Source organism: Alexandromys fortis, unplaced genomic scaffold, assembly GCF_014885135.2.
Source record: "Alexandromys fortis isolate MF-2015 unplaced genomic scaffold, M_Fortis_MF-2015_v1.1 scaffold_93, whole genome shotgun sequence".
NCBI classification, from domain to species: domain Eukaryota; kingdom Metazoa; phylum Chordata; class Mammalia; order Rodentia; family Cricetidae; genus Alexandromys; species Alexandromys fortis.
Window position 1 is genome coordinate 4,993,323 of NW_026067970.1, and position 13,126 is coordinate 5,006,448.

The window sequence follows — 13,126 nt, forward strand, 5'->3', positions numbered from 1 at the left end:
AGAGAGAGAGAGAGAGAGAGAGAGAGAGAGAGAGAGAGAGAGAGAGAGAGAGACACATAAAGAGAGCATGCATTTGGGTGTGTGCACGCAGGGCATGGATGTGAAGGTCACAGGAGAGCTTTGGAATCAGCCCTGACCTTCAGTCTTGTCTGAGACAGGCTCTCTTGCTTTTTTGTTGCTTGCCACTACATAGTCCAGGCTAACTAGCCTTCAAGCTTTTGAGAATTCTCTTTTCTCTACCTCTTATTCCATAGGAGCACTGGGATTAAGATGTATGCCCCGGGGGCTCACACTCAGGTGGTCCTGCTTGCACAGCAGGCTGGTTACCCCCATCCAGCACGGATGACCTCTGTGCTTGTTCTCTGTAGCCCTGGTGGTGTTCTAATACATCGCCTGCTGTGTGTATTGCCTGTGTTTACTGTCAACCCTCTCTCTTGTCCACTTTCCTAACCCCGTGCTTGATAAACAATAGCTGCTTTAGAAAGATTTGCTGGGAAGAGAAGGAAGGAGTGAGATGCTCGCAGTGTGTCCAAGAATCATTTGCTTGCCTTCAAAACAGAGCCAAGGTCAGATTGCCAGTGGTCCTTTCCGAATGAACTGCCTTTGCCTGAAAGAGTCAGTCTTGCATATTGCTGTGACCTGCTCCTTCGCAGTGCGGTGGTGACTGTGGCCGGGCAGTGTCACCACGCCTATCCCTTGCAGGGAGGACGGGACAGCAGGACCACAGACTTGGTCTTGGGCTGGCTTTCCCAAATGGTAGAACCTGAAAATCCCAGTCTCCAGCCACTACAGACCCCAGAACTAAATTCTGTGGAATACCCGAGTATCTACACGCAATTCAGAATACTGAATTCTCCACACCCAGCAAGGCTCAGCTGCGCAGCTGGGGATGACATCAAAGGCTGTTTTGTTCGGGTGATTGTTCACTGTACAAAGCACAATAGGGATTGGAGATGTTTTTATTTTTTTAAAAAAATGTTTAACAAACACCTCTGTCATTTGAATCTGGAACTATTCACACACAGAAACCAGTGGGTTACCTTACTTTTTTTTTTCTTTTAGATGACAGGCGTATTCTACCTGCTGAGCAAAGCACATGTCCTATAAGTGCCCAAGGCTCTGTCACGTGCTTTCTGCAATAAGGCTCTGAAAAATGTCTCTCTATAGTCACACAAACAAAAATGCAATTTGGCAAATGTATAGCTTCCCGCAGAAATTTATCTGGCTCACCTAAATGACAGTGGCAGAGAAGGAGCAAGAGTCAGAGGAACGCACCTGGGTTCTGCTACAGTCGGGTGTCATGAAACAGAAACTGAGTGTCTTGAGGTTTGTAATAAAACCCATGAGGCCATCAGTCCTTTGGCTAGAGGTGAGGGGTCACATGACCGCCCAAAGCTGCACAGCAAAGAAGACAGATGTGGAACATGAGAGGACAGAGCGCACAAGGAAAACAGTAGCTGGGCACTTCTGGCAACTGCTCCCCCCTCAGAGTGCACGGGGTTTGTGTGAGCTGCCCGGTGTACCCTAGCCCCTTGTCCACAGTGTGGAGCTTCTTGGATTCCACATCCACGTGTCTAAGAAATACCAGTCGTTAGCCAACATTGCTGATGCTGGTCTCTGGAAAAGCAGCTGGCCAGGTCCTACAGGAGAGACATCAGTTACTGCCCTATACCAGCAATCTGACCTTCTGCTGCCACTTAGGTTCTCTGGTCCTTAGGAGCCTGCGTGGCCCTTCAATGTAAGGAGAAAGCTATGGTGAACCAAGTGAAGCAGGTTCTAGAAGGGATGTTGAGACCCTGTAGTGGCATTTCACTTGTATTTTAATAAGGCTTGCCTGAAGATCAGAAAAGTAAAACAGCCACACTGGCTTTAGAGAGCTGGCAGCAATGACCCACACCTTTAATCCCTGTAACCACACTAGTTAGCCATAGAAACCAGGCGGTAGTGGTGCACACCCTTAATCCCAGAGCAAGGGAGGATTATAAGATGGGAAGAGACAGCTCTTACTCGCAGTCTCATTCTGGGGTTTCCTGGAATCACAGGATCGCCATTTTCAGACTATGGTCGAAGTAAGAGCCAGTGACTGGCTGCTTTGCTTTTCTGACCTTCAGGTTGAACCCCAATTTCTGCTCTGAGTTTTTATTGATTGTGCTTCAAGACCCCCCCCCTTGGTGTTCTTGTGTTTCTCATATTGATCCTGGAAGACAACCAGGGTGGCACCTGGGCATGTGAGGCCTCACTACCTAGAGCCCCGCACCACAGGTCTGGAGGTCAGCGGCAGCTCCAGTCCTGAGCTGAGTCAGGCATGAAACCCGATGTTTCTATGTATGCAATGGAAGCAGTATTTGTGAGCTTTAGCTAGGGTGCAGGTGGAAAGGGTGTGGGCCCCTACCCTGGCCTCTCTCAGTCCTTCGACAGCCATGGGAAGGAGTCTGCAGCCTAGTGGCTTTGCTGTCCCCCACCTTTGTCACACACAGAATCCACAAGCAAAAAATAAGCAAGCAAATACTCCAGGCAGTTTGGAGGAAGAAAGGGAGGAGTTATTTTGCAATAGGAGAGAGTGTGCAGTGTCTATAGAATCAAACAGTCTCAGCTAGTAGCGTTGATGAAAAAATGCATGTGCACACATGCACACGCGCGCGCGCGCGCACACACACACACACACACTTTAGATTCTCACTCAGCAATATGGGTTTATTTCATTCAGCATTTCTCGTTTTTCACTTGTCCACAAGAATGGGAACTTACTCTAAAAATGCCACAACCAAAACCGTAGTGGAAATCCCTAACTCTGCAGTCCCTCAACATGTATCTATCCATCCTCATAGCTAAGAATATTTATTACATATTTATTACAAGTATTACACACAGAAATATTCATTGGTATATCCACTTCACAACCATGAAAGGTGTTAAAGGGTGCTTACCAGAGAATGAAAACCAAACCAAACGCACCTGACTTGGGTGCTTGGGTCCAGGCATTTCCTGCTAGAATGAGCAGCGCTAAGTGTTCTAGGCTCTGGGCAGGTGTGCTAACTCTCTGTTGCTCTGACAAAGGGCTAAGATTATTCGTGCTCATGGTTGCTGAAGTTTTGGTCTCTGGTCACTTGGCGCCGTTGTTTCAAGGCCTGTACTGAGGCAGAACAGTGTGGTGAGCAATGGCGTGTGGAGCAAAGACACGGGGGTCGGGATGCAAAGGGAAAAAGGCAGGTCCTGATAGCCCTTCAAGGGCACAGCCCCACCACCCAACTCCACATAGCGGCACTGTTAGAGCAGCAGGCCTCCAACACATTTATTCTTTTTTTTTTTTTAGCGATTGTGAGTTTTTTACTTATACTTCAGACTTCTAAAATGCATATGTACATATATAAATACAACTCTATTTTGTATTTAGTATATTCAATGACATTTATTACACATACAGATAATGTGTGTCAATAGAATAGACTCACAGAATAAAGATAGTTTTAAACTCTTTCTTCATTTTGTTTATGGTAACTAAGAATAAGATGCCTGATCTGAACCCTGTGGATAGGTAGAGAGACCACGGTTTCATTTTTTTAAACTTTCATTTTGTTCTGAGTTTTATTTTTTTCGGTGGATATACTAAAGTAAATACTAAAGATAAATTACATTTAGATCAATTCTGACTTGACTTCCAGTTTCATTCATTCTGAAATAGTATTTGATCTCCATAGTCAATGTTTTGTTTCTTCCTTCTCCTTAAAGCTCCGGAGTCTTTTTCCTTTCCCCTTATATCACAGCAACACATTTATTCTGTGAGAGCAATGGGATTGATGGGTTAGCACTCTGAGGACAGAAGCTACCTAGGTCTTCATCCAGGCCTTGCTCCCTAAATGTGTGGGTAGCGAAACCCCAGTGTACAGAAAAAAAGAGAGCATGCTGGCTTTTATAGAATTAGGAGTCATCTTGAGGCAGGGTGATAAAAATGAAAGCCCTGTCAGAAAGTGAGTGTATTCATTTTTCACAAAACACAGCTTTTTTTCAAAAGCGAAGCCGCGGCCTGCAGCATGGCACTCACTGGAATAGAGTCCACAGATGAACCACAGGTTGTTTGCACGTCACATTTTAAGTACTGGGAATTTTTATACTAGAAAGCTCCCGGGAATGGAAAGGAGAAATTAGCCCTTGTGTCGGTAGATTGTCCATCTGATTCACTGGGAATCCAGGGTTTTCCATGGGTAAGGGCATAAGGTTCCTGAGCCTGGTTCCCACGCATGCCTCAAAGTATCTCAGCCTTCTCACCTACACGGTGGGAATATGACATCGGCTCTACTTTGCTCATAAGAAGGCATACATCAACAGTAGATGAATAGATGATAGATAGATAGATAGATAGATAGATAGATAGATAGATAGATAGTTGATAGATGGTGTAATTGATTAGATAGATAGATAGATAGATAGATAGATAGATAGATAGACAGACAGACAGACAGACAGACGGACGATTCATAGATAGATGATATAATAGAAAGACAGAGAGATGATATAAATAAATCTATATTTATTATTTCTAAGATACAGAGAGACATTACTTAAGTCCTAAACCTACCTAGTCTTGCTCCAAAGGGCTCGTGCCTCTGGGCCTGACCTACACAGGTCACACACCTCCCATTTCCAGTGCTTCTTATGTAGTGACAGCACCTGGACAGAACAAGCCTAAGGAAATGCCAGTGTCTAAGAGGTTTGATAGATTGATAGCGATGGTGACAAACTGCTGTAGTGATCGCCTCGCCTCCAGAGAGTTTATGGCTGCGGACCATTCATTGATTTTGGTAAAATGCACTGAGTGGCTGCTTGGTGCCCAGTGACATGACATGGGCTTTAATTGTGATGGGAAGTGCACAGGGCCTGAGCTCATAAAGCCCGCTGGCTCGGGGGCTCCCGTTTCAGGCCTTCAAAACCACAGTGCTAGCTGCATGGGTAGCAGTCCTCCAGATAACAGCAGGGACGTGGGAGAGGAAAGGCTGGGAAGGTGGCGGGGTCACAGCACCGGTAGGAGGCCATGGTATGGATTTCTGCTTTTACCTTGGAGAGCTGATGACGGTTTAAATGTCATGAAGCTGAATGAGATGGGGTCGCGTACAGAGAAACACAATTTGGTATTTGAAAGGCATTGATTCCTTTGGGGAGGAAGCATCTCTTCAGCCGCAGGTCTTACATTCATTCATGTAATCGGGGTGAGTCGAAGCCCTTGAGATGTGTGTGAATGGAAGCTCTCAGTTCCAGAAGCACCTTACTATCCCCTGGGAGATGTCTAAGACACAGGGCATTCTCTCCAGAAAGCTCAGCGTGGCCATTCTGAGGGGGCACCTTGAGCAGGTGTGGGAGGCAGTCTGTGTGCCTGTCCCTTAGCTGATTCTTTTTATCAGACAAGGCTACAGGCTGAGAAAAAGACCTGTGTCAGGGGTCCCAAGGCCAGCAACAGCAGCATCGCCCGGGAGAATGTTAGCGATGCAGGATCTCAGGGCTGGCATTATACAGAGAACCACCAGTCTTACAGTGTCTCTTGTGGGCTCCATCGCTGTCCCTGTGAGGAGCCACTGAGGAGTTACAGACAGGAGAATTGGACCTGGGTCTGTTTCTGGGGCCACAGACCCTGGGTTCCTTCTCCTGAGGGAAAAGAGGTTTTAGAGTGAATGCCAGGCTGTATCAGGCACAAACAGCTTATTGTATGTCCACATGACTAGCAAAGTTCATAGAATATAGTTTTTAAGATAATTATTATTTAATAGGACTAAGTTATAATTATAAGAAGTACAAAATATATAGAGGAAGATAGAGGCCTGTGACAATTTCTCTGCCCAGAGATTCTATTGCTTATGTTCCACAATTTGGGGTGAGGGAAATATTTTGGTCGATTTCTCTTACAAAATAGGGAATATGCTGGTAACTGCTTCAGCAGCCCGCCCCTCCCCTAATACTATGCAGGGGTAGATGGTCCCATCACTGAGGTGTTCTGCTCACTTTGGTTAATATTTATGTAATATACCATTACACACTTGACCATTGGTTATTTGTCCTTTTCCCTATAGTGAATATTTTGGCCTTTTCTCATTTCTCGGTATTATTGCTTTGGTTAATCTCTCTCCATGTCTGTCTCTCTGTCTCTCTCCCTCCCTTCTTCTCTGTATCTCTGTCTCTACACACACACACACACACACACACACACCTACCTGTCTCTCTCTCCACCCCCCTCCCATATGTTGTCTGTGTGTGTCTATTTAAATCTTTGTCTTCAGAGCTGCCTGAGAGAATGCTGGAAATAGAACCTCTGGCTCCATTCAGGCCTTTATTACGTCAGCACTATTTTTCCTCAGACATACTCTAATTGCCACAAACACCGGTGAGATAGTAGAGACCCCCTGTGGTTCCTGGCCAGCATGTGTACAACCAAGTGTCATCTTCTGCACTGCCAGAGGCTTCAGAAGCGGCAGTCAGGCTAGTGAGGGCAGACAGGCCGTAGTTTGGGTTATCACTACACAAGATAGGGAAGTGTAAAAGGCCAGGAGTACTGAGAGGGAATGGGGTCCCGGAACTGGGGTGACACTCTTTAACAGGCCTCTTTGTAATGCATCTCTGGGACACACTTAGGGTCCGTGGGAAAATAGTGAGCCTGTGGTACATCACTACCTAGTAATCCAGGTAAGGCAAAAGGACATGGCTTCTAGAGGCCAGGAGAGGCCTGTCAGGAGAGCGGGTGGGGCAGCAGCCAGTGAGCCCGCGATTTCTGAGGTCCCGTCGTCCTCTGTGATGCTCAGCACCCCAGGTGGCTGCTTCCCACATCTTTTCAGCTGTTGACCCATCCTCTCTTTGTCTGACAACATTCTGTTGCTTTCTTGTTTCTGGACACCTTCCTGAAGTGAGATCCTGAATGCGGAGAGAAAGAACAGAGACTCTAAAAATAGAATTCCAGCCCTCATTATGGGAAGAGAAAAAAGAGTGGGAGGTGACTAGAATACACTTCTGTGTATTCATAGTCTCACCTTCCTGCCAAGGTATCCTTAGCAGCCACTGCCTCTAAGAGGACGTGGGGAGGGCAAACGCCCCTCGTTAAGCCAGTCTGCTTATGCTGACGCGGTCAGATGGTCAGTCTTTGTTATGTGTATTCACCACAATAAAAAATAAAACGTGTTCTCTGGTGGAAGCAGCTCAGACCTCCTTAGATAAGTCAACAGACTCCCACCTATAAGATTTGGGACCTTGGGCAAGGTATTTAAGCTCCTAGTTCATCTGTAGGGTAAGGAATTAGCACAGTACTGCATTGTAGGCTCGTACATCTTTAGCAAATCCTAACATGAAACGTACACTTAAATGTTTATGTTATTAACTTAAGCCAGACAAGCCCTACCTGAGGCTTGGGCAGTATTAGGCAATGTCCTTCGGTGATCACAGTGGGGGTTCTACAGGTACCCAGTGAGGAGGGCCAAGGGTTGCTGCCACGCAGCTTACAACACACAGCAGAGCTCCTCAACACAAAGATGGGACTGGCCCAAGCATCAGCAGTCCAGGGAGAACCCCATGTTTCAATAGAACCTCCAGAGAAATGTGCCTCCGTTCATAACCTTGGAGATGTGCAGATAAAGAGCCCCTTGGGAGCCTGGGGGGGTTGTCACTAAGAGACTCTTGCAACCCTTTTTTTCTGTAGTAAGAGGGTGACTCAGAGTGTCCTTGAAGCTCTCATTGCCCTGGGGAGCTAATGCTGGCAGTCCCTGTGAAGAGGGCCCTGGAAGGACAGTGTGTGGTTCCTGCCTGCGGCTGAATGCGTCTTGTGTTTGAGGAAATGATCTGGAAACTGTCGGAGAAAGAAGTCACTGTCCTTAGTAGAAATAAAATAAGTAGTGAATTGCACACAAGAAGAAAAGATTAAACCCTGTGTTCAAGCAGCAACCCACCACAAGGAGACTCTGTTACCCCCTTGCCCCTTGCCGTATAAAGGGTTATTTAATCTGATTTTCAAATGGTATAATCATTCACTTCACCTCACACACTCTAGTGTGGGCTCTTTACATCAGAAGGTCTGTGTTCACTTACTAGCAATGAAGCTTTATCCCTGGCTTCCAAAATTTTATCCTTAGGCTAACCCTGGACACATCTGTAAGGTATCCCCAAACCCATTTCAGCCATGTCAGGATCACATCAGGGAAAGGAGCCATTAGGAGAGAATGGCCTTGGGCAGTCCTGGTCCTTAGAAGCTGGGGTGTAAGTGATGATGACGGCAGAATTAATGGACGACCCTCCCCACCTGATGCGGACACCTTTGCTCCCCTTTCTCCAGACTCCTGCCTCCCTCCATGTGCTAGGGCTTTCTAGAACCTTCCATGTATTCGGTGGCTGCTGTAGCAAGAAATCCCATTAGAGAGTTGCTAGGGAGCCAACGGTGACCCAGGCACAGGGGCAATACCCAAGTCCTCGGTAAAATGGTGAGAACAGTCTCCGGTTCCGCTAAGACGGTGGTAAGTGCAGTGAAGGACGGAACAGTACTTAAGAGGGCAGAGCGCAGCCGGGCAGTAGTGGCGCACACTTTTAATCCCAGCACTCGAGAGACAGAGGCAGGCGGATCTCTGTGAGTTCGAGGCCAAACTCACCCTAGTTCCAGGACAGGCTCCAAAGGTACAGAGAAACCCTTCCTCTAAAATACAGGGGGGGGGGGGAGGCAGAGGGGGGATTGTTTTCTTGGCACATGGCACAGGAGTTGGAATTTGCATGTTGGTCAGGAGGTAGGTGTGTTTAAATGATGCTGTAATACTCTAAGGAAAAGCCGGAGCTGCTGTATGGAGAAGCTGAATATGCCAGTAAACGAGATTTTTCAGGATCTCTGGGACAAATGGTTATCGAGACCAGTAAAAGCTCACAATGCCAGGACTTGTTTCAGCCATGGAGAAGCGTGGGATTCTGCTACTGTTACAAGATATGTGTCCTTCAGCAATTTCTGTTACTCCTGGTGCCTCAGTATTTTCATCCAGAAAATGGACATAAACATCTTGGCCCTTGTACCCTTATGCTGGAGATTAAATTAGTAAATGTGCTTTAGTACATTCTGAGTGTTGTCTGGCACAGCATAAGTTCCTACAAGTGACAAAAAACTTTGACTGCTATTTCTGATTTTTTTTTTTTAAAGTAGCAAGATGAAATTGGAGAAGGCACTTCTGGCTTCTGAACCAAGCCAAAATGATGGGGCATAGAAATGGAGACTCACACAGGGAAAGGGCTGCTGTGATGAATTGCCACAGGACAGCTTCGAGGGGCTCTGCTCAGACACAGGGCCATGTCTTATAGGACACAGGATGCAACTCAAGAATGTATCTCTCTGTTCACCCAGCCTTCTGTATTCTCTTGCATTCTAGCTCTGAAAGTATTGATTTTACCGTCTGTCTGGTATTAGCTGCATTAAAGTACTCCCAAGACACCCCAACCCCCCTCTTCTGTTAATGGGGAGACCTGGGACCAAACACCATGATCCCAAAGGAGGCCAACCCAATGCTTTTAAAAGCACAAAGAGCCTGAAGATAGGCTGGGGCACTAACAAAATGCACACCCAAGATGCTTTGTGTAAAAAGAGAAACGGCAGTGACATTTGTATTTTAGTCAAGGTGTGTCTCCTCGTGGGATTGCAGGAGCGTCAGGAATGGATGAAGGACAATGGTAGAACCCTGTAGTGAGGCAGCCTTGCCTTCTGACCCTCTGGCCTAAGAGCTTGCTGAGCCCAGAGCCAAATGGTTTCCACTTCTCTCACAAGCTGCTTGGGCTCAAACTGATAAATGTGTAAGAATAAAGATAAGGTTTTCAAGTACTGGGCAGTTTAAAAAAAATATAGGTGCGAGTTTATCCCTATACAATTAAGGAATCATGTGGGTTTAAAGGTTTAGTCTGCTGGAGGTCAGCCCAGGATGAGATTCAGAGGCCCAGAATAATTGGATACAGCTTTGACTAGGAACACCACAAGAAGTATGTGTGTGTGTGTGTGTGTGTGTGTGTGTGTACGCACGCCTGGATGCACACATGCGCATGTGCACACATGGCTGCCTCCCTGGATCTCCTCTGCTGACTGGATAATCAGGGGGTGGCTACACATGAATGTAGGCTATTGTTCCAGGCACATGCCAGCCTTAAGAAACAGCACAAAGCAGGCCCATCCCTACTCAGTCAGAGCCCCCTCCATCACTTAGTCGTCCCTTCCAGGTCACATGCCTCGGGGCTCTGCAGACGGGACACAGCTGTCTCAAATCTGCTGCCACAGTCCCCAAACTCTGCTGGCTCTAGAGAGCTCCCACAGGCAGATTCGGGAGATCCGAGACCCAAGCACAATGTTCTCTCAGGAGCTCTGGCTGGAAAACGAGAGGAAATATGCTATGGTTCGCAAGTCCAAGCCTGGCAGGAAGCGTCAAGAGTTGCTGGCCATTGCGCTTGGGCTGAAGGTGGGACTCAAAGGTGGCTTTCTTTGGTCTCCTCTCAAGCTCTTTGCTTGTTCACAGATCTCCTCACTTGTCAGAAGAGCTGCCCTCACACACGACAACCACTTCAACTATGAGAAGACACACAACTTCAAGGTGAGTGGCTACGTTCTTTCTGCTGCCCTGCGGGGGAGGGGAAGTGGGGGTGGGAGAGGATCCTTGAGGACTTCCATCTGGTCTCTAGTCAGAAAGGCAGGAGGCAGCAAATTCCTTTGTTTTCCACATAACCCGCTGCCTTGCGTCAAACTGAAGGCTGGAGAGAGCAGCTGGCTTCACAGGGCTGCTCTTTTTTTTTTTTTTTCTTAATACCTACACGTGTACTGACTTAGTTCTGGGAAGCCAGGCCTACTTCTCACCTTTCTGTGCCCGGTGAGAGGGGCGCAGAAGATTCCCAGTCGGTGGCGCTTAGAAGTTGTTCTGCACAAAACCTAGCGGTACTTTTCCACCCAGAAGAAGGGCTGCTGCTGTCTGAGACAGTGCAAACAGCTGTCCAGCTCATGTTTGCTGTTTTTGTCTTTTGTTCTCGGTGATTCTGTTTCTGTGCAGACAGCTGCAGATGTCATAGGCGTTCACTGACTTGCGTGTGTGCTTTGGGTCCAGGGGCACCTTACAGTCTGACCAGGCTTGACCCCGCTCTCCAGTCTAAACAAAAAGTTAGGGGAATTGGTGGGAGTCTCAGTGGTTTCCCCCATGTACTGTCTTCATTTTAGACCCGCGCTGCATGTGAGCTGCCGCCAGGAGATTAGGGCCTCTTTCTTGTGCTGTGCTGTGTTGTGCTAGAAGTGTTCAGAGGGGAAACCCATGACAAATTGCCCAGCATGGGAAGCTGCTCTGGGGAGGAAGGATGGACCATGCTAGAGATTCACCTAAGTGGATGGGAGATACTGTGTGAAGCTGGGGGTTTTCAGATGCAGGATTCAGGAAGAAAAGAGTAGGTGCAGAACCAAACTGCAGCTTGTCCTCCTTGGTTGAATTCTGCTTACCTTCTGGGGCCACAGCCATGGAAATGAGACGGAGCAGCAGGAACAAGGAAACGAATGAAGGGTCAGCGTTTCCTAAGGATATATGTGCACCTATTAAATTTGCATTCGTGTTAGCCTGGTCTATGTCTCCGCTGCTAGTTTAGGAAAGCATACAGATCAGGCCTTTGCCTGCTGTCCTTGAGCAGAGGAATGGGAGCCTTCAACCCTACGGATTAGTGATGGGCAGAGAGTTGTGCCCTTTGGGGTCTCTTCCACACTAAGACTTTTCTCTTTCTCCCATTACTGAATAATGACAGATCTGGAACACGAAATGTCCTCTTTTATTTTCTCCTTCTGGTTTTCTATTTAACCCCTGTGATCTCTTCTTTCCTTAAGAAAGTGTTTTTCTGACTTTTGACGGGAATCCCTGGTTTGGACATCCTGTGGATGCTCTGCCGGGCATGACAGGATAGGTCTTGCTGCGTTTGCAGATCCCTTTCCTTCCTTTCCAGAATTCTAGTGATTTTCCTTCAAAGGCGCCATTTGATTGTGTTGGTATGGCATAGCTTCACAGAGGGAATTCCCCATGAGTTCCAAACACATGCGGACTCAGGTGACTGGCACGTCACAGCCCGTACCAGTCTGTTCTAGCTTACATCTCTAAAGGGGACATTTTAAGGCACTCTGAGAAAGAATGGTTGAGAAGATTCGCTTAGATTTCCTAACTGTAATGCCGAGATGTATTGGTAGAAGAACAAAGCATTCAGTGTGCCATGAAGAGAGAGAGAGCCTAGTACATATGTGTTGTCCAGGTGGGTCCACGAGACAGACAGGAACACACCCCCTTTGTGGCTTACACAGACGGCTTTGAAACCTAAGAGGCCCTGGAGTCGCTGCGGCCGCAAATGTGGCTTTCAGTGGTGCTGTCCCTGTCTGTGTCCTTGAGAATCAGTGGCTGGGGCTGGAGGAGGCACTCACTGTGCTCTGAATCATATTTTCCCACCCGAGGTCCCTTACCCTCTTCTGACCCTCGGCTGCCTACAGACACGAACTTTGATCTTTCGGGAAAACATTCTAGAAACATGTCATTGCTGTAAATATAGCCATGGGTTTTTAGGAATAAGTCACTAACTAAAGAAAGCAGGCTTTTACCAAGGGCCCCACTAAGTACTTGTAATTTATGTTTTATACCTTCGTTTTACGTCAGCTTTTTATTTATGTTGACTTCTGATGGGCTGTATTCTGGAACTTTCCTGATTGGAAGATGCTATGTACATAGCATGGCATTAGTGTAACAAGAATGCATAGTCGTGTTTTTTTTTTTTTTTGTGCTGATCAGCAAATAACTTTCGCTTTGCTCCGATCTGAACTCTTACCTGAGATAGGAATCTGCCAGCAGAACCTGCTGCCTCACCCACAGCAAGGCCTCCTTGCACAGTTAGGTCTGTTGGGGGAGGGGCATTTGAGAACTCTCTTCAATGCTGTACTCAAGAACTTCTTCATGGGGACCGAAGAGAAACTCTCCACATACACAACTCTGGGAGAGAGCTCTTCTCAGATGCTCCAGAGAGCAGGGCATACCTGGGACCTGCTTTTCAAACAACACTGCCAAGAAATAAAAAAAAATTCAGTGCAATAGCTTTGGGGGTTATGCCTCACTACATGCGATAATTGTGTACTTTCCAA

General features: G+C 47.1%; 1 protein-coding gene across 1 annotated transcript in view; it reads left to right on the forward strand.

The window, feature by feature from the left end:
• Chn2 (chimerin 2) overlaps window positions 1–13,126 on the forward strand; it is a 267,980-nt gene that overhangs the window by 230,625 nt on the left and 24,229 nt on the right. The window contains exon 7 of the mRNA XM_050155506.1: window positions 10,500–10,574. Coding sequence (XP_050011463.1) covers window positions 10,500–10,574 — 75 coding nt within the window. The remainder of the gene's footprint in view (window positions 1–10,499; window positions 10,575–13,126) is intronic.